Below are 20011 nucleotides of genomic sequence, written 5' to 3' on the forward strand. Positions count from 1 at the left end.
TCCACCGCTATAGGCATTAGAGTACAGTGCCTATCCTCCGACGACCACCGTCGGCTAACTTCAATGCTCAGAGAGCATAATATAGGTTTTCATACCTACGCCCTAAGAGACGAACGCATTCTCCGCGTCGTCATTAAAGGATTACCGAAGGAGATTAGCTCCGAGGTAATAAAAGCCGACCTTTTGTCGCAAAATCTACCTGTCCTGGAGGTACATAGGATGTACAATACCAGGACGAAATATGTCTACGTTATGGTTCTCGTTTTATTAGAACTTTCCCCCGAAGGTAAAGAGATTTACAATCTCGAAAAAGTGTGCCACCTTTCAGGACTCACTATCGAGAAGCCCCATAACAGAGGCAAGGTCGGCCAGTGCCACCGATGCCAACTGTACGGCCATTCCGCAAGGAATTGTTTCGCCCGCCCTAGGTGCGTCAAGTGCCTGGGCGACCACGGCACCGCCGATTGCTCCCGACGGGACCCGACCGTCGACGAACCACCGAGCTGTGTACTCTGCTACACCCAAGGGCACCCCGCGAATTATCGCGGATGCCCAAAGGCGCCGCAGTTTACACGGCGCAGGGGTCCGCCGCCGGCTCGGAGACCCGCAGCACAGCCCGCCCAACGCTTCGTCCCAGCGCCGGTACCCGCTACCAGCGCATGGGCCAAGCCCCTTAACGGAGCGCCTAGCGCCTCCGCCCCCGCCCCCGCACCGGTGCCGGTAGCCCCTCAGGCCACCGCACCGGCAGCGGCCCACCCGGCCTCAGCGCCCTCGCCCATGCACCTATCTCCGGATATGGACCCCCTGGACTTCATCCAGTACCTCGTGTCTGCGGTTGACATGAACGAGGTAAAAGTATTCTTTGCAAAGGCAAAGGTCTCCCTCAACCAGGCTATGCGTGAGCACTCTAGCCTCCTAACAACCATCGGGACTATCCAAAAAGCAATCCGTTAATGGGTAGTACATATAAAGGTAGGGTAAAACCACACTCCCTGGCAGTCAGCTTCTTTAATGCAAACGGCATTATCGATCAAATGCATCAAATCCGTGAATTTATATGTGCACAACAAATCGATATCTTCCTAGTGCAAGAGACCTTCTTAAAACCTAGTAGAAGCGATCCCAAAGTTGGAAATTATAACTTAATTAGAAATGATCGGACCACCAACCGGTTGGGTGGTACCGCGATCTATTACAGAAGGGCTCTTCACTGCACTCCTCTCGATCCTCCACAGCTTACCAACATGGAAGCCTCCGTATGTCAGGTGGGTATGACCGGCCATCCGTCGATCATACTAGCATCCGTTTATCTCTCACCGAACAAAACCTTTTTAGAGAGTGACTTACTCGCTCTCCTCTCCTTAGGTGACTCTGTCATTTTGGCTGGCGACTTCAACGCTAAGCACACCGACTGGTCCCGCTCCACTAACGCGCACGGACGACAACTTAACATACTTGTCAGACGACCCGACCTCAACTTTATCGTAGTTGCCCCAGACTCGCCGACTCGCTTCCCGATGTCGGATAGTTCGATCGACCGACCGGACATACTCGACATAGCGCTCCTCAAGAATATCACCCTTCAGGTGAACTCTGTGGAAGTGCTATCCGAGCTATATTCGGATCACAGACCTGTCAAACTACAGCTAGGCCCCGTAGGCCCCGCGATCCTCCCGACCCGTAAAGTCATCGACTTCAAGAAGCTCTCCGGGCTACTCGAAGCGAAGGACTCTGTGCACCTCTCTAAAATTCCTGACGTCGTAGAGACATTAGAGCAAGCCCAGGCAGCCTCACTGCACCTGACCAACCACGTTTGTGACGCTACGAGCGAATGCTCCCGCGAGATGCCGTGCGGATTTTACCGCATGGTACTCACGGAGGACGCGCGAGAGCTAATCACAAACAAGAATAGGGCCCATAGGGAGCATGACAAATATGCGACACGACAGAATCGGTTAGAACTCTGGAGAGCCCAGAGGAAGGTAGTGTCTATCATTACCGCACTCCGACACGGACAATGGGACAGGTTCTTGGGGGAGCTCTCGCCATCGCGTAGTGCGTTCTACAAACTGGCGAAGGCTCTCAAAATGACCCGCGCTCCCGCCCTCCCACCGTTAGCACGCCCCGACCTTCCGCCCGCCTTTGAAGATATCGATAAGGCTGAATGCATGGCTGACTGCCTCGAATCCCAATGCTCTCCGAGCACCGTATCCATTGATAGGCCCCACGTCTTGCGAGTCGAAAGCGAACTCGCAACAATCCTCTCGACCCCTCCCGATGGTGAACCTCTCGCCCCGACGACCTGCGATGAAGTTCATACTATTATCAAGGGTTTCCACTCTAAGAAAGCCCCAGGCCCCGACGGCATTACCAATAAAACCCTAAAGTTACTCCCAGGACAAATTATCAACCTACTAGTGGTAATTTTTAATGTATTCTTGGCAAACTGCTACTTCCCCAACCAGTGGAAGGAAGCAACAGTCATAGGTATCCACAAGGCGGGCAAACCCCGCGACCTTCCCTCCAGTTATCGCCCTATAAGCCTCCTCAACACCTTAGCAAAGGTGTATGAGAGGGTAATATTACACAGACTGAAGGCAGTCGTAGAGGAGAAAAACCTCCTTAACGACGAGCAATTCGGCTTTCGAGCCAAGCACTCTTGCGTCCACCAAGCGCACCGCCTCACGGAGCACATACTGGCAGGATTCAATCGATACAGACACATGAGCCCCACTGGGGCCGTGTTCTTAGACATTGCCAAGGCCTTCGACAGGGTCTGGCACGCCGGCTTGTTGTACAAGCTGCACCATCTGGGCGTGCCAGCTAGTCTCGTTCGTTTGCTGCGAGCGTATCTCACCGATCGCACATTTCGCTATCGTCTAGACGGTACGCTCTCTTCCCCTAGACCCATACGAGCGGGAGTCCCTCAGGGCTCCGCGCTCTCCCCACTTCTATACGCGCTCTTCACGAGCGACATTCCCCGCGACCTACCGGCGACGGTCAAACTGGCCCAATTCGCCGACGATACCGCTCTCTTTGCGACCGATCCCAAAAAGAGCAACATTGCAAGTCGACTCCAAAAGGCGCTCCACCTGCTGGGCAAGTGGTTCCGCCTCTGGAGGATCGAGGTTAACCCCGAGAAGAGCGCAGCGGTGCTCTTCACGGGCAAACCGAGAGGCCGCTTCACGGTAAACCCCGCAGAGGTCACCCTCTACGGGCGTCCCATACCCTGGCAAGACAAGGCCAAATACCTGGGAGTAACGTTCGATCATAGAATGAGCTTCACCGCACACATTCGCAAGGCCCGCAACAAGGCTGCGTATGTGATGGGTCGTCTCTATCCGATGATTTGCCGCAAAAGCAAATTATCCCTCCGTCACAAGGTAACCTTGTATAAAACGTGCATACGTCCCATTATGACATACGCCAGCGTCGTATTCGCCCATCGCCCTCACAGCTCCTACAGGAGCTTTCAAGTCCTGCAGAACAAATTTATGCGTATGACCACGGACAGTCCGTGGTACATGCGCAACGTAGATCTCCACCGAGACCTCGATCTTCCCACCATAGCCCAGTACATGAAAACATTATCAAAGACCTACTTTGAAAATGCAGTCCGACACCCCAACCCCCTAGTGGTCGAGGCGTCCACTTATACCCCCGTCCCCGACGTCGAACCAAAGCGGCGACGTCCGAAGCATGTCCTTGACGACCCTGACGACAAAATAACTACCGACAACGTGTCCCAACCACACACACACACGCAACATTCACAGCGTCTTCGCCGGCGAAGACGAGGGCCCCGATTTCTGACGTCATCCGGACGTGGATCCTTACCACGGTCACGGGGGCGTTCGGACTAAACAATGATTAGTCCAAAAGTCCACCAACAGTCAGATTAACGTCGAACCGAGCCGAGGTCCGAGTCCTCGCAGGAGGCACCCTCGGGTCGACGTCTCCCATACTCCCCCCGATGTCGTCGAGCCCTGGGGCTCTTCTCATGGCGAGCTCTCGCGCTCGCCCCACTCCCCCGGTGACGCCGTAGCAACCCCTTAGGAGGTTATCGGCAAGTGTCCTTCCGAAAAAGCAAAGACAATCTAGATTATTTAATAATTTATATAATTAATGATGACCAGCGAGCGAATTTAAACAACTTCACGTGTTATTATTTGCGTTAGAAGCTTATAATTGTTTTTTATATTTCACTGGTTTGTTTTCTTATAAATTAAAGTAAATATTGTTAAATATGAGCCCAAATTGTGTGCAAATTGACGGTCGACAGGCGCAGTGGGCAGCGACCCTGCTTTCCGAGTCCAAGGCCGTGGGTTCGATTCCCACAACTGGAAAATATTTATGTGATGAACATGAATGTTCTTCAGTGTCTGGGTGTTTATCTGTATATTATAAGTATTTATGTATATTATTCATAGAAATATTCATCAGTCAAAATTCAAAATTCAAAATTCATTTATTTCAAGTAGGCCTAATATAAGCACTTTTGAAACGTCAAGTCTGTCTGTTTGTAGTGACTCTACCATAGGTTCGGGAGGCAGATTCCACTGAGAAGAGCCGGCAAGAAACTCAGCGGATTGCTCTCTTCCAACATCATTTTAAAGTTGTGAGAGATGAGAGCGGAGTGTCTTTTATACCTTGTTGATATTCTCCAAGAGTTCAAAGCCATGGTCGACATGGGCTTCGTTCTCGCACGACACGTTAGTTTGCACGTCCTTCGTGGACGCGAGCGCCAACGCTAATACTTGCACTGCGTCGTATAACAACACCGGTTCGGAAGGCAGATTCTACCGAGAAGAAGCCGGCAAGAAACTCAGCAGTTGCTCTTTTCCAACATCAACAATTTACAGATTTCATCAGATACAATTTTCATCTTGACAGTCAACCCATAACACAAGTTACGCTTACTTTGGGGCTAGATGGCGATGTGTGTGTTGTCGTAGTATATTTATTTATTCTTTGGCGTAATTTGGTGGATTCATACATTAATTAAAAGGTCGACGATCCCTAAGTTTGTTGTGGACTTCTTAGAACAGGGTGCATTTGTAACCCTCGTAGCTTTAGCTATTAGTTTACGAATGTAGTTATCGCCATCACTTCTCACTGCTATGTACCCATTTTGTACTTTTGACTATATGACTACAAATGTTGCAGATTTTCCAACTTAACCGCAAGTTAAACAGTTTGGCAAGTCTACTCTTTTCATCGAATAAAATGCTGGTTTTAAATATGTGTGCTTTACATTTCAGACTTCAACGTTCAGTCCTAACTCCAGATTCTCATCATACCAGTCGGCAGAAGCTGCTAGCTACATGCAGTTACCCTGGGAGCTTGACTATAAGGTGAGTTTTCCATTTTAACATACTCAAATAACAGGAGTTTAAAGTAATAATTAAAATGCATATAAAAATTTGCAAAGTCATATAACACTAATAAAAAATAATAAAAATATAAAAAAAAAGCAAGCAAGTCATCTCTTGTTTCAAACGTGTCTCATTGTAATATGGACCTTTGAAAAGGTAGACCAAACTGCAACGTTTCCTACTAGATGACGCTACAGTCGCTATAAGACTGATGTGAAAAGCATATACTAATTTCGGCATTGACGATAAGAGATCCGTGGTTTAATGGGTGAAAGCTCCCAGGCCGCGATTGCCCGAGAGTCGCAGGTTCAAAACCTGTCGGTTCCGAAATTTTTTAAATGTATTTTAAATTTATATAATTGATAATTCCTCCAAGTATAGGTAAAAACACTAATAAAAAATAATAAAAATATACTAATAACGTTTATTTCGGATTAAATTCCATAGCTTGTAAGTTGTGACAGTTATCTTACTAACTACTAGCTGACCCGCGCAGCTTCTTCTGCACCGAATCGGTTATTAGAGGTTCCAATATCTTAAAAAAACCTAGAAACGAATTGCAGCGCTACCTACCGGGTCCAGTTTTATTTCCAAAGTATGTTACTCGCGGCCGGGCGGCCCGCTGCATTTTTCTTACTTATTGCGTTTCTATGCCCGTCGTAACTTCTAAGCGATAGGGTCAATTTGAACAATTTAAAAAGTAATTTGCAGGTATATAATCAAAATTAATATTTATAAAACTATTTATTTGGATAACTATTAATATCATGATAGGAATGTCAACATCTTAAAATTATACATATAGTTTTTTGAAAGAAAAATTATAAAAAAGTAGTTATTGTGACTAACCTAACCTAACCATAGACATATAGCCTCGCGGATTCTTTTGTAGATAATCACGATTACTATAAACATGTAGTACATTATATTTATGTATCATCCACCATTTTCGCGGCGTTCGCCAGTAAAACTCTAAATCGGCATGACATCTTTAGAAAACATCGTTGTATTTCAGCCAATTTACAGAAAACCATAGTAAAATATACACTAAAAACATCCATCCCTACTTAGATCCATCCATACATTCATCCTCACAAACTTTCGAATTTATAATATCAGTAGAATGATACACATGCATTCGATCGTTGTACCATATGCCTTGCGACTTGCTGGTCTGCTCTGCTCTGCGAAGAGTTATGTCCTTTATCTCCGACAATATTTATCAGATCTTGATTAAAATTAGGCAATACATGCTTGTTAGTATGCACTTTCAATTAAAAAAAGAATTATTAAAATCGGTTCAAATTTAACGGAGCTATAAAGTAAAATTTATAAAAATTTTCATCTCGTTTCTCGGAGGAAACTTATTGTTTATCGGGATAAAAAGTATCCTATATGTTGACCCGGAATATCAGCTACCACTATACCAAATTGTATCTAAATCCGTTCAGTAGTTTTCACGTGATGCCCGGACAGACAGACAGACAGACAGACAAAAATTAAATAAAAATCTATTTTGGACTCAGTATCGATTATAGAGCATCCCCCGATCAAAATTTTCAATATACATTAAATGTACAGAAATCTTCCAGTTACAGATTTATTATGAGTATAGATAACGTTTATTTCTGATTAAATTCCATAGCTTGTAAGTTGTAACAATTATCTTATTAACTATTTTATTAATTAAAATGGGCCACACGTATCTTTTAATTAAAATTAGCTTTTAAGGGGGTTGAAATAAAAAGTAAAATATATTACGTATAATTTTGCAGGAAGACGGAGTCATTAATACCATGTACATAGGAGGGGAAGAGCCGGTGTGGTCAAGTAACGTGAAGCGAGGCATTTCAGCCAATTTCCAATTGAAGAGTGAGACAAATGACGGTTACGCTGAAGAGGTAAAGAGTCTTATTTAATCTATGTCTATTAGTCTCAAAAAAAAAAGTCGGTTTTAATAATAAGCCACCCTAATGTCTATACTAATATTTTTGTTTATTTATTTAAACTCTTTATTTGTAATCCACTAAACAGTTAGCAAAATAAAGGACGAATAGAGAGAACACACAAGCTTAGAAGCGATCTCTGCCAGGTAGCCTTAGGATTAGAACAACAAGAGCGAGAACAAATAGGTGGTGTAAAACTATTATAAACCGACATTCAAAATATATATATATATATTACGATACGCGGTATGGAAAAGCAGGTAATATTAACAACACAACAAACGTGCGTAGAGGGTATATTGCTGAAGATCTGTTTGGTGTGGAGTATAAATGGATTGAAGAAATTATAAATTACACCATACAGATTCTCCTTCTGTTCGCGGAGTTTAGCAAATTAAGCTCATTACTGGAAAAATGTTTGTGTGTAAATGTTTTTCAGTGTCTGGGTGTTTATCTGTGTATTATAAATATTTATGTGTATTGTATTCATGACAATATTCATCAGCTATTTTAGTACCCATAACACAAGCTACGCTTACTTTGGGGCTAGATGGCGATGTGTGTGTTGTCGTAGTATGTTTATTTATTTATTTATTAGGAGGCATTTAGTCCAGCAGTGTGGTTATTTTTTTTTATATTTTTTATTATTCCACTACAAGCTAGCCCTTGTGCTAGCTTGGATCCAGCTGCTACCTGCGACGCGCTTAATGTCGTCTGTCGACCTCGTTGGGCGTCGACAAACGCTGCGCTTACCAGTTCGGGGCTGCCATTCCAGCACCTATTTATTACCTATTTATTTATTACTAGCGTACCCAGCCCGCTTCGCCGGGCTAGATTTTGCTTTATTTTATTTAAACAATACACTTCCATTATTAAATTTTTAATTTAAGTCTCATAATATATTAAATCATTTATTTCTCTCCGTATTCATTCTCTTATATTCTCTTCTCGAGCGGGTGAAGATCATTATCTACACCCATGTACACCCAACATTAGAATATCATCATAGTAAATAAAAGCTGTAATTGACAGTTTGACAGTTCAAAAATAGGAGTGCTCCGATCGTCACAAAACTTTACAGGATTACTCGCCAGGTCAATCCGGAGATTCCCGGAAAGTTTCATTGAAATCGGTCGAGCCGTTTCGGAGCCTATACGGAACATACCAACATACTTTCTCTTTTATATATATAGATTTATTAATAATACTACCCTTACTTATTCGGCTCTTTGCAGCCTTGCCTGTACCACAGTTACTGCAACACCAAATACGTGGTGCTGGGGAATACTGTCAGGAAGTATCTGTCCTCCCTGGACAGGTACCATAAGACGTTCCCTGAACGATGGAGCTCAGTGCCTTGGATGATGAACGACCACCGATACGCTGTAAGAATTAATAACTTATGCCGTGTGGTAGTGGCAGATCTGAATACAGGTGTCACCAAACCTCTTCCAGCGGATCTCGTACGAGGTGACTAAGGGAATACTCTCTTGATTACAACGGCCGAGTGGCGCTGTGGACCCTGCTTTCTGAGTCCAAGGCCGTGGGTTCGGTTCCCACAACTGGAGAGTGTTTGTGTGATGAACATGAATGTTTTTCAGTGTCTGGGTGTTCATCTGTGTATTATAAGTATTTATGTGCATTGTATTCATAAAAAAATATTCATCAGCTATCTCAGTACCCATAACACAAGCTACGCTTACTTTGGGGGATAGATGGCGCTGTGTGTATTGTCGTAGTATGTTTATTTATTTATTTATTAGGAGGCATTTAGTCCAGCAGTGAAATAAGGCTTTTTTTATGTTTTTTATTATTCCACTACAAGCAAGAAGACAAAAATTATATCCCCCGATTATATCACCTGACGGGGGATATAATTGGCGGGTCCACATGCTAAATCACGGGAACCTGGAATAGGAGAAGTTTTTCCCGATCAAGATCTGCACAGAGTGAAGCAAATATAGACATTTAGAAAACAAACAGACAAACTTTCGCAAACAACACTGTCTAGCACGCACTTCATATATGCACAAATGCACTGCCTATCCAAATATTTTAGTGGCGTGCATAAAGGTAGGCCTAAAGAAGGAAGATCGCATAAAATTGAAATCTCCTTCTATGCAAGTTGTATGAATTTTTTGGGTAGGCAGTGCATTTGTGCTTATATGGAGTGCCACTGCTACCACCTACGGAAAAGTTTATAAAACGGCAGGACCGTTGGGAACTATGATACTTAATGTTCAACTTACTTCTCAGTTATTATTCCGTGTATTTTTAGTTAGAGAGCGTTACCACAGCCGAGCGAGTTTACGAACTGAATAACAAAGGATTGAGCAGTATGACCATGAACGGAGCTTTCCAGTACAGGACCAATGGACACGTGCTTTCTGTGAGGACTGAGTAAGTTTCTTGATAACATTTCGTACTTGCATAAAAGCAGTGCCTACCCAAACTATTTGGTGTATTAAACTCGTTATGAATGAGATTTTTTTAATTTTATCTCATCTTTCATCAACCCATTAATGGCAAGGGTTTCCGCCCACAATGAGAAGGGTAGTCCACCATCCTGGTCAAGTGCGGATTGGTGGACTCCACACGCTTTTGAGAATATTTTAGAGAACTCTCAGGCATGCAGGTTTCCTTACCAGTTTTTTCCAACTTTGCAGAAAGTGATATTTTAATTACTTAAAACGCATGTAACTTTGAAAAGTTATAGGTGTGTGTGGTTACGAACTCGGGCCCTTCAAAGAGTAGCCGAAGTCTTAATCGCAGTTCTTGAATTTATAATTTCACTAGCTGTTGCCCGCGACTTCGTCTGCGTTTGATTTTGTTTTTTGATGTGGCATTCAATTTAGTTGTGTTCTAAAAAAGTATTCAGTTCCGCGAAGCCTTAATCTCTATTACCAACCACATTCATCAGATCTTCACAAAGTTTGGGCAAAATTAAACACATATTATAACCTCTATAGTAGTAGTTATAATTTGTCGGAGTTATCGTCAAACACTTTCATTCCCTCTCGCAAAGGAACTTAGCTTAATATCGGGATAAAAAGTATCCTATATTACTTCTAACACTTCCAAGAATTTGTGTACAAAGTTTCATGAGGATCGGTTAAATGGTTTTTGCGTGAAAGCATAACAAACAAACTTACATTGACATTTTATAATATTAAATAGGGATTTTTACTCTGGTCTGGCGTAGCCGTGCCGCCAAGCGACTTAGCGTTCCGGTACGATGTCGCGTAGGAACCGATTGAGGGTACTGGCTTAATATAGCTGCTGTACCCCTAACAGGTTAGCCCGCTGCCATCTTAGACTGCATCGTCACTTACATTGAGAGATTGGGCTAACACGTAGTGGTATAAAAGACAGACAGAGACAGACAGAGAGAGAGACGCCTATAATCTTAAAAAGGGTTAGTATTCAAACGAGCTATACAGAGTATAAGTCAAAGCCATAGTCAAAAATATCTTTATTCAAGTAGGCCCACAGGTGGCATTTTTGATGCGTACATTACATGAGAATTACACGTTAGTGTGATGGCGATAACCATGTTAGTAAACGTAAAACTAAAGCTACGTGGGTTCCAAACGCGTCCTGGTCTACGAAGAAGCCCACAACAAACTTAGCCGGGTGTTTTTTTCTTTTTGTTATCACCATCTCACATTGTCATTTAAAATTATTAGAAAAGCAACCTGGTTAGGGCAATAATACACACCCAAGCTTTTTAATCGACTACGTAGTCCTTTGTATTATAATAGGACTTTCCTTTAAGCTTACGTTTAATACAAACTTTGAACTTTTTAAGAGACATCTCCAAGATGACAATTGGTAGTTTATTGTAGAATTGTATGCAATTTCCTTTAAACGAGTATGTAAAAGGTATCGTAAATACTGAATATAAATCACTGAAATACAAAGTGCGCGAATGCATTGTACTACAAATCTTGAAAACGAAGACCATGTCGCGGACAACAGCTAGTTAACACAAGCTCAGAATTAAGAACCTACAGAAGCCGTGTACACGACTAATATTGAAGCATCAAAAACCACTCCACTTTAGTAGTGTTCCTCGAACAGGCGGCTAATCACTTCGATCCATTTAGCAGTTGACAGTAAATATTTTACCTCTAATGTTCAAAACGTTCACCATAAAATCAATCAATTTTTACCAAAAAAAAAAAAATGGGAAATATGAGAAAAAGTTCGTGAGCTAGCAACATTCCGTGGGTTTGAAGTGAGACGTGCGCGGGGCGTGTTCACTGTTTTTTGGACACAATGCACTGCATGCAATAATGGCTGAAGGATCTTTATGTTTTTAATTTTATGCGCATAATTTCACTTTTGCAATTTTTCTTCAAATAAATGTGATAATGACTATGACGGAAGCATACCGAGCGCCACAATCCCGGTGACCACGTGACACAATTCAAAAAAAATCAAAATTCATTTATTTTGAGTAGGCTTACAAGCAATTTTCGTCGAAACGTCAAGTCTGTCAGTTTGTAGTGACTCTAACACCGGTTCGGAAGGCAGATTCCACTGAGAAAGAGCAAGGTAAGAAACTCAAGCAGATTGCTCTTTTCCAACATCATTTTATAGTTTAAAAATCTTTAGAATTTTTCTGTTTTGTGAGAGATGAGAGAGGAGTGGCCTGCTTCCAAGCAGCCTTGTCGTTAAGGAATTCATCAATCGTGTAGTAACCACGATTATTTAAATGTGTTTTAATATATTGTTTAAACTTAGGTGAAGGTAGATCTAATACTACCTTAGGTATCATGTTATAAAAGCATATACCGATCCCCACAAAGGATTTATATACTTTTCTCAGACGATATGCAGATATCACTAATATATGTCCGTTTCATAAACAAAGGCAAATTCGAACCTGATTGGTTGATTACGTGCCAGCTCTGATTGGCTTAAAAACTAAAAGGGAAGTACGTACGCACTCTCACAGATGCTGTGCAGCACACACGCCAAATAATGATTGCTTTTGCACAGGTTATCACTGTACCACGAGTCGGATTACCCACCGGTAACCGTCGAGAAGCTGAACGTGACAGAAACCAGTTTGGAATATGTACCAGGGAGTTATGACGACTGGACGAACGGTATACGCCAGATTTCACAGAGCGAACTGAAAAACAAAACGTATGAGGTAAGTAAACTTCTTAAGATCGTGACATTACCTGATTCGATTTTAGCATGCGACGATGACGATGGTGATATCGATGTGGACGGTATGTTAGAGACTCTGGGAGACCTTAATATAATGCTCAATGACCTCAGCATAGTCTCTCAACCGGTGGGCCTGTGAACATGAGTAAGACGAATATTATCTCTGGGGCTCATGTCCGCTCGCAACTAGTAATCGTTGCCAGCACTCAAAACTGTCAACGAACACGTATTTCTAGGACACAATCCAGTTAGCTAGGACCGAATTCGAGAAAGAGGTGAACCGCAAAATTCGGGAAACTCCGTGACATCATCTTGTCCAAAATACCTCAGTGCTTAAAGACCAAAGGAGTTCCACGGTCTTGGGCCGCTCGCCTGCAGCGGCCCCCAGCGACTCGCCTGATGTCATCTGTTCACCACGTTTGCGGCCAACCAACGCTGCATTTACCGGTGCGGGTTCGCCATTCCAACACCTTAAGAACATCCATCGGTTTTCCGAGCCATGTGCCCTGCACTTTGCCACTTCAGCTTCGCTATTCGCTGAGCAATATCGTAACATTACTACAAATTCAAATCTTTATTTGCGTGATTGCAGGTTAACAAATTTGGTCTTACAATAAAACATAACAAGTTACGTGCTACAATCTGCCATTTTATTATTTAGGAATTAATGAAATTAATGCCTCCAAAGTCGACCTATAAGCTAGCTAGGTTATTTAAAAAATACATTTGTGGAACATAAATTTTATTTCAAACTTGCGGTCCCACTATTTTTAGAACTTTAAAAAATAACAACTGGGTCTTACATGATTTTATCGAAACTTTAACACAGCGCCACAGAGCACGCACGCGCGCTCTTAAATAGAAAAAAACCCTGATTTAAAAATATTCTTCATTGGTGCTATGCTTCTATTGGTCTTAGTGTGACCTTGACAGCCTTCTTCGATAAATGAGCTATCCAACACTGAAAGATTTTTTTAAATCGGACCAGTAGTTCCTGAGATCATCGCGTTCCAGTAAACAAACAAATAAACTCTTCAGCTTTATATATAAGATCTAGTTCCGTGTTACGTTTTAAAAAAAAATTATCAATTTTATTTCACTTGAATTTCTCCAGCGGAGTCCTTGCGGACTTTTATGAAACAAAAATAGGGGATACATTTTTAAAATTAATATATAATAACTATAAATATGTTCACCTTTATATTTTCAGATTCTTCTCAAAATTGCAAGAAAGGGTATTGATGCAGATAACATTGTAAGAAACGCTAGTCTCATACATAGTCTGGATTTTGTTGATCTACTAAAGTGAGTTCCGTACTTTATGCAAAAAATTCCATTCAAAATGTTATAAGAGCTAATAATAAAGAGCTATATTGTAATTGTCCTAAGCAATACAAACAGACAGACTTTTGTAGTAGAGCTTTTTGGGTGTAGTACTATCGCCAAGTTATTTCTGCCGCTAAGCAGCATTGTTGCAATGCTGTGGTCCGGCATAAAGAGAACGAGGCCTTGAATGGAACGCCTCAGAGCGAGGTAACGCCGCATACGTCATGCTTTTTCGTGCGTGCAGCCGGCTCCATCGAATTATAAGACGTTGTCACGTCAAAAATAAATTGGCATTTATCCGATAGCAGAAGTGGGATGTCTCATTAATATCCGACACATGCTTGCGGTATGGCTGTAAAAATATATAATAAACTACCAACCGATTTCAAAAACATGAACCTTAATATGTTTAAGAATAAATTAAGTAAAATGCTTCTCGAAAAATGTTATTACGATGTAAAAGAATATTTATTATAAACTAAATAATTTTAATCAAATTTTCGATTTGGTTATTTATTTATTTATTTAATATCATTTTTAATTTTATCATGTGTTTGTAGTGTTTATATTTTAATTTAATTTGACATTTAATTAAGGTTGATCTTTTTAATTTCCTTGACCCAAATTTGCACACTATTAATTTAGTAGATGTTATGCTCTCTAAAATAACTATATTGTTTACCACATCTTGATATTGTACAAACATTCTTGCAAATAAATGATTATTAATATTATTATTCTTATTCATACAACAACAAACCTGTTTCCAGCACAATATCAATTTTGTCATACAAGTCGCTGGTGAAACTGTTTGACGGACTGGTGCTTGGTACCAGCTATGACCTTGAAACCGCCAGAAACATCTTCCTAGAAGTGCTGCCTCATGCTCGAAGTGATGACTGCGTGAGATTGATCAGACACCTCGTGGTGGAAGAACGGGTAAGTTTTTTTAACTGCCGACGCAAAAACGACAGGATAAGATAAGAATGTTTATCTGTGGCATAGCTTTGCCTATAGCTTCCAAACTGATAAACTGTTTTGATTTTTTTTTTTTTGCTTCAAAGGTGACAAAGACGGGATTCTTAGCTATGTTTTTTGAGAATCAGTCCAAGATGGCTGCCGCCACAAAATTACGGATTAATTTTTTTTCACAACTTTCTGAATATGAATATCAAATGAAAGGTCTTGACTTGTAGAATGAAGAATATTAGTTCTAACGCAATCAAAACTAATGTTTTTTGTCTGATTATTGCAAAAGATTATTAATTTGTGTCAGGGTGTTTTAAAATTTCAAACTGGCGAGTGTTTAATTTGTATTTGAATTCCACTACAAGTGAGCCCTTGACTGCAATCTTACCTGAAGAATCACGGTTACTTACGATGATGCAGTCTATAGGAACGGGCTAAACTGTTAGGGGTGTGGTAGTTATATTAAACTCATAGCCCATCAGTACCTACGCTAAATCACCTTTATCGGAAGTGTGGTAACCAGCCATGGCCAACCAGACCAGACCAGAAATTAACGGTACGGTTTCATACTAGGTATGAAATAAACGAGTACAGCTACGCTAGCACAACTACATTGGCCTGGACGTCTTGAGAAACGTTTCAAACACACTAAGCGACACTTCGTCTAAGGACACTTTTTTGTATGGCTAAATAAGCCGATGCGCGAGCGACATTTACGGCCGCAAATATGGCAGTTGAACCCTTCGGCGCAATCTGAAGATCCCGTGATGTGCCTTCGTATCCTTTTTTGAGCAAGAACACCAAGCCAAGCTTCGTCATAGATACGGCATCCCTGATTAATACTCTTGCACCATTCATCTTTCTTCCGTTAAGTCTACGGTCGATGCTGGATTCGGTAATGTTCCTCTTGGCGCTGTCTTTAAACCTTAAACGCGGTCGGCCCACTGGCCTTTTAGCATGCGCCATCTCACCAAGAAGAACCTGTCGAGGCAAACGACGAGGTTCCATCCGGTGTATATGACCTAGCCAACGCAAGCGTCTTTGCTTTAGTAGAGCATAGAGACTGGGCATCCCTGCTTTCTGCAGAGCAGAGAACACACAGAGCAATATTTTGCCGATCGAAGTAATAACTTGAACTTTTATATTCAGTATACATATAGCACATGACGCGAGTTCCAGGATTTTTGTTCATCCCTAAAGATCTGAACGCGCCTAATGAAGCTTTCGCTTCAAAATAGCTATCTATTACAGGCAAAAATCGAATCAGCGACCCTGTTGTCCCTCATCCGGAAACTGCCCTTCAACGTGGACGTCAAAAGCCAAGGTCTCCTCGAGGAGTTGGAGACGTTCAGCAAGCTGAGTATGGACTTCTCGCAGGACGTCAGGCACGCTGGGATACTGACGTTCGCGATACTGGTGTCGAAGGTCTACGGTGTGAAGCGGGACTACTTTGACAACATTGTCGTCAAATACTTCAGGATGTACAGTGGTAAGAAGAAAATAAAAATAAACCTAAACATTTCGCCATCCACGAGGGTCACCACCCCTTTCCTCGGGTGTCGCACGAGCTGATTAAAGGAATACGACGAAGAACGGGCAGCAGCGTATAAGACGCTACTACTACCATATTGTTAACACTGACTCGTCTGGCCATGGGAATTATAGCTAACTGTTCCGTTATTGACCCTTTACTCCAGAAGCTGTGGAAGCGCATTGGGTACGAACTCGACTTTATTTTCGGAGGGGCGATTTTGAATCCCAGCAAGCACCTATAACTTTTCTAAGTTGCGTTTGAAATAATTAAAATATCACTTGCTTTAACGGAAGGAAAACATCATTTATTAATTTATTTATGTATATCCTTTGTATACTTACAGCCAGCCAAAACGTATACTAAGTCAGTTACAGATGTACGTTATAGTTATATTAGTTCATTTGTCTGAATATAATTTAGGAACTTAGCTAAACTTATATTAAATATGTCAATTTGTTGGTGCTGAGCAATCATATTATTAAAAAACGAGAGCGCGTGTCGGATCGAGTGAAAATAGTGGCAATCTTTCCCTGCAAGTTCGTACCTTCATGAGGAATGAGAAAACGTGCATGCCTGAGAGTTCTCCGTAAAGTTCTGAAAGATGTGGGGAGTCTACCAAACCGCACTTAGCTAAACTACGGCCCAAACCCTTCTCAATCTGAGAGGAGACCCGTCGATTTGTTTATGATGATGTTATTAGCTTTGGCCCTCCACGGTGCTCTAATGAAGATCTCCAAAGCACATTAAGCCAAGAGGTGTCTAAGATGCATTGATAATTTCCTGCTACGAAAACGCAATGACGTTTTTGCTACTGTTGTTGGCGTAAAGTTAATGGCACAGGAAATGCAGGAATCGATAAAAGGAAGAAGCAAAAAGCGGTTTTATCTTGACTGTGGGATTACAGAACAGCAAAAAACATAATTTCCATTATTTTTGCTCCGTTCCGGTAAACTCTGGTCTTTGGGATCAGTAGTCGAACAAAGTTTGACGGCCGACTTGCGCAGTGGCCAGCGACCCTGCTTTCTGAGTCCGTGGGTGCAATTCCCAATACTGGTAAATGTTTGTATGATGAGCATGTCTGTTTCTCAGTGTCTGTGTGTTTATATGTATGTTCTTAGTATTTATGTGTATTATTCATAAAAATATTCATCTGTCTATTTTAGATTTTTCTTTATTAATTAGTGTTTTTACCTACACTTGGAGGAATTATCAATTTTATAAATTTAAAATGCATTTAAAACATTTTCGGAACCGACAGGATTTGAACCTGCGACTCTCGGGCAATCGCGGCCTGAGCGCTTTCACCATTAAAAATATGAAAAAGCAATGTGTCATCTTTTGTTTCAAACGTGTCTCATTGTAATATGGACCTTTGAAAATGTAGATCGAAACTGCAACGTTTCCTACTAGATGACGCTACGGTCGCTATAAGACTGATGTGATAAGCATATACTAATTTTCGGCAGCGACGGTAGGAGAGCCGTAGCTTAATTGGTGAAAGCGCTCAGGCCGCGATTTCCCGAGAGTCGCAGGTTCAAAATTTTTATATGCATTTTAAATTTATAAAATTCATCAGTCTACTTAGTTCCTATAACACAAGCTACGCTTACTTTGGGGCTAGATGGCGATGTGTGTATTGTCGTAGTATATTTATAAAAAAAGTGTCCTTTTGTTTTCAGAATGCCCACAATATCTGGACCGGATGATATGGCTGCAAGGTCTCTGCAACTTGGGCTACTCAGCAGTTTCTTACACCAGCACCATCTACAGTGACAAGACGCGCGACCGACACGAGAGACTTTGGGCAACCTTGTCGTGCAACTGGAATTACAGCGTTAGATTTATTTTAGACTAGCTTCTGTCCGCGACTTTGTCTGCGTGGACTTCAGAATTGGGTCTAAAGCGACGCTCGTTAACAATTTTTAATATATTACCGCGGGAACTATTTGAGAGATCGGTATAGAAAGTACATGCCCTTTGCCATAGCATAGGTGAAATGCAAACCAAATTTCGAAGTTGTCTGCCCGCGGCTTAGCTCGTAAACTATTTTCCTTCGGGAAGTACTTAAGGAATCGGGATTAAAGGTAGCCTGTGTTCTTTTCCGCTGTTACGAACTGCTAAGAATGCAATGGGCAGGGCATGTGTAACGCATGGGAGGCACGAGAGCTTCAAAGAGGTTGATGGAGGGCACTTTGGAGTGGCGTAGATGCCGAGGACGACCTAGGGGTCGGTGGAGTGATGGAGTTGAGAGGGATTTGAGGGTTCTGGGAGTTCGGAGCTGGAAAGAGCAGCTTCTTACCGCCTCAAATGGAGACATATGCTTGACCAAGCCAAGGCCCACCCAGGGCTGTAGCGCTTTGATGATGTTCTTTTTTAAAAATATTAAATAAAAAAAGAAGCATATTTATTTTTCCATACAAACTAATTCAAAACATTCTAAGTGTTTACTTATGACAGCCCTATTTAAGATAAAAGACCGACACGCGTATAGTACCTACGCTACTTGACGCATACCTAATAAAGTGGCAGGAGTCACTTGATTGTAATTTATCATGTGATGTTCGGGCTGTATCTGACTTTAGCTACCCGTCATTATATGAGCCCCCCTACTGTCTGAGGGGGGGGTCAAGCTGTCCTGATCCGATCCGATAATGACATCTGGGAAGTATACATCGGATTCCCTGGATGTCTACTGAAGCCAACGAGAGGGACATGCCGTGGTAGTTTTTAGTTTGGGTAAACGAGTCCCACATAACCTCTATCTTGCCCAAAAAGACAGAGTTTATGTTATAGCCATAAAGCTTTGATACATAGTGATGCTATCCTAGCTTGGATATCCCTATCCCTTCCCTATCCCTACTAATATTATAAATGTCAATGTAAGTTTGTTTGTTACGCTTTCACGCAATAACTACTTAACCGATCCTCATGAAACTTTGTACACATATTCTTGGAAGTGTTAGAAGTAATATAGGATACTTTCTATCCCGACATTAAGCTCGGTTCCTTTGGAATAGGGGATGAGTGTTTGACGATTCTACACCATAACTCCGACAAATTATAACCGATTTAAATAATTATTTTTGTACTATAGAGGTTATAACATGTGTTTAATTTTGCCCAAACTGTGGTTGGAGATAGAAGACAGAACTCCTTAGCGGAGAAACCCCTCATTTAAGGCTTAGCGATACTACATACTTTAAATTATTTTAGATCTACAACTAAATTTAATGCCCCACCAAATAACAAAATCAAACGCAGTCGCGGGCAACAGCTAGTTTTTTATATTTTGCATAAATTAAGATTACCCAAGACTAGAACTAAGTATGGCAGTAAAACTATACAGGTTGAGGGAACACTACTATACAAAAGTCTACCTAAAAAGATTTTTTGCGAGAAATCTTTTAAATCAAGAAATCTTTTAATACAAGCTAAAAAAGCATTGTTTAAATTTTTTTATAAACGCGCCAACTTTTGTATTTTTGTGTTTGTTTTGTTTTTGTATTACACTAACTAAATAATATATTACCACTACTTTATGTTAATTTTAATTTCTCTTTAAGTGAAACTGTTCAAGTCAAAGTCAAAAATATCTTTATTCAAGTAGGCCCGGCCCATACGTGGCACTTTTTATGCGTACATAAGAATTACACGGTAGTGAGATGATGGCGATAACCACA

The 20011-nt window shown here is 41.6% G+C and overlaps 1 protein-coding gene across 1 annotated transcript in view; it reads left to right on the forward strand.

Annotated features, from left to right (window-relative positions):
• LOC120635394 overlaps window positions 1–20011 on the forward strand; it is a 64482-nt gene that overhangs the window by 12480 nt on the left and 31991 nt on the right. Inside the window, exons 4-12 of the mRNA XM_039906402.1 lie at window positions 5262–5354; window positions 7151–7276; window positions 8557–8706; window positions 9600–9721; window positions 12326–12482; window positions 13713–13807; window positions 14599–14767; window positions 16049–16286; window positions 18011–18165. Coding sequence (XP_039762336.1) covers window positions 5262–5354; window positions 7151–7276; window positions 8557–8706; window positions 9600–9721; window positions 12326–12482; window positions 13713–13807; window positions 14599–14767; window positions 16049–16286; window positions 18011–18165 — 1305 coding nt within the window. The remainder of the gene's footprint in view (window positions 1–5261; window positions 5355–7150; window positions 7277–8556; window positions 8707–9599; window positions 9722–12325; window positions 12483–13712; window positions 13808–14598; window positions 14768–16048; window positions 16287–18010; window positions 18166–20011) is intronic.

This window comes from Pararge aegeria, chromosome 26 (genome assembly GCF_905163445.1).
Source record: "Pararge aegeria chromosome 26, ilParAegt1.1, whole genome shotgun sequence".
Taxonomy (NCBI): Eukaryota; Metazoa; Arthropoda; class Insecta; order Lepidoptera; family Nymphalidae; genus Pararge; species Pararge aegeria.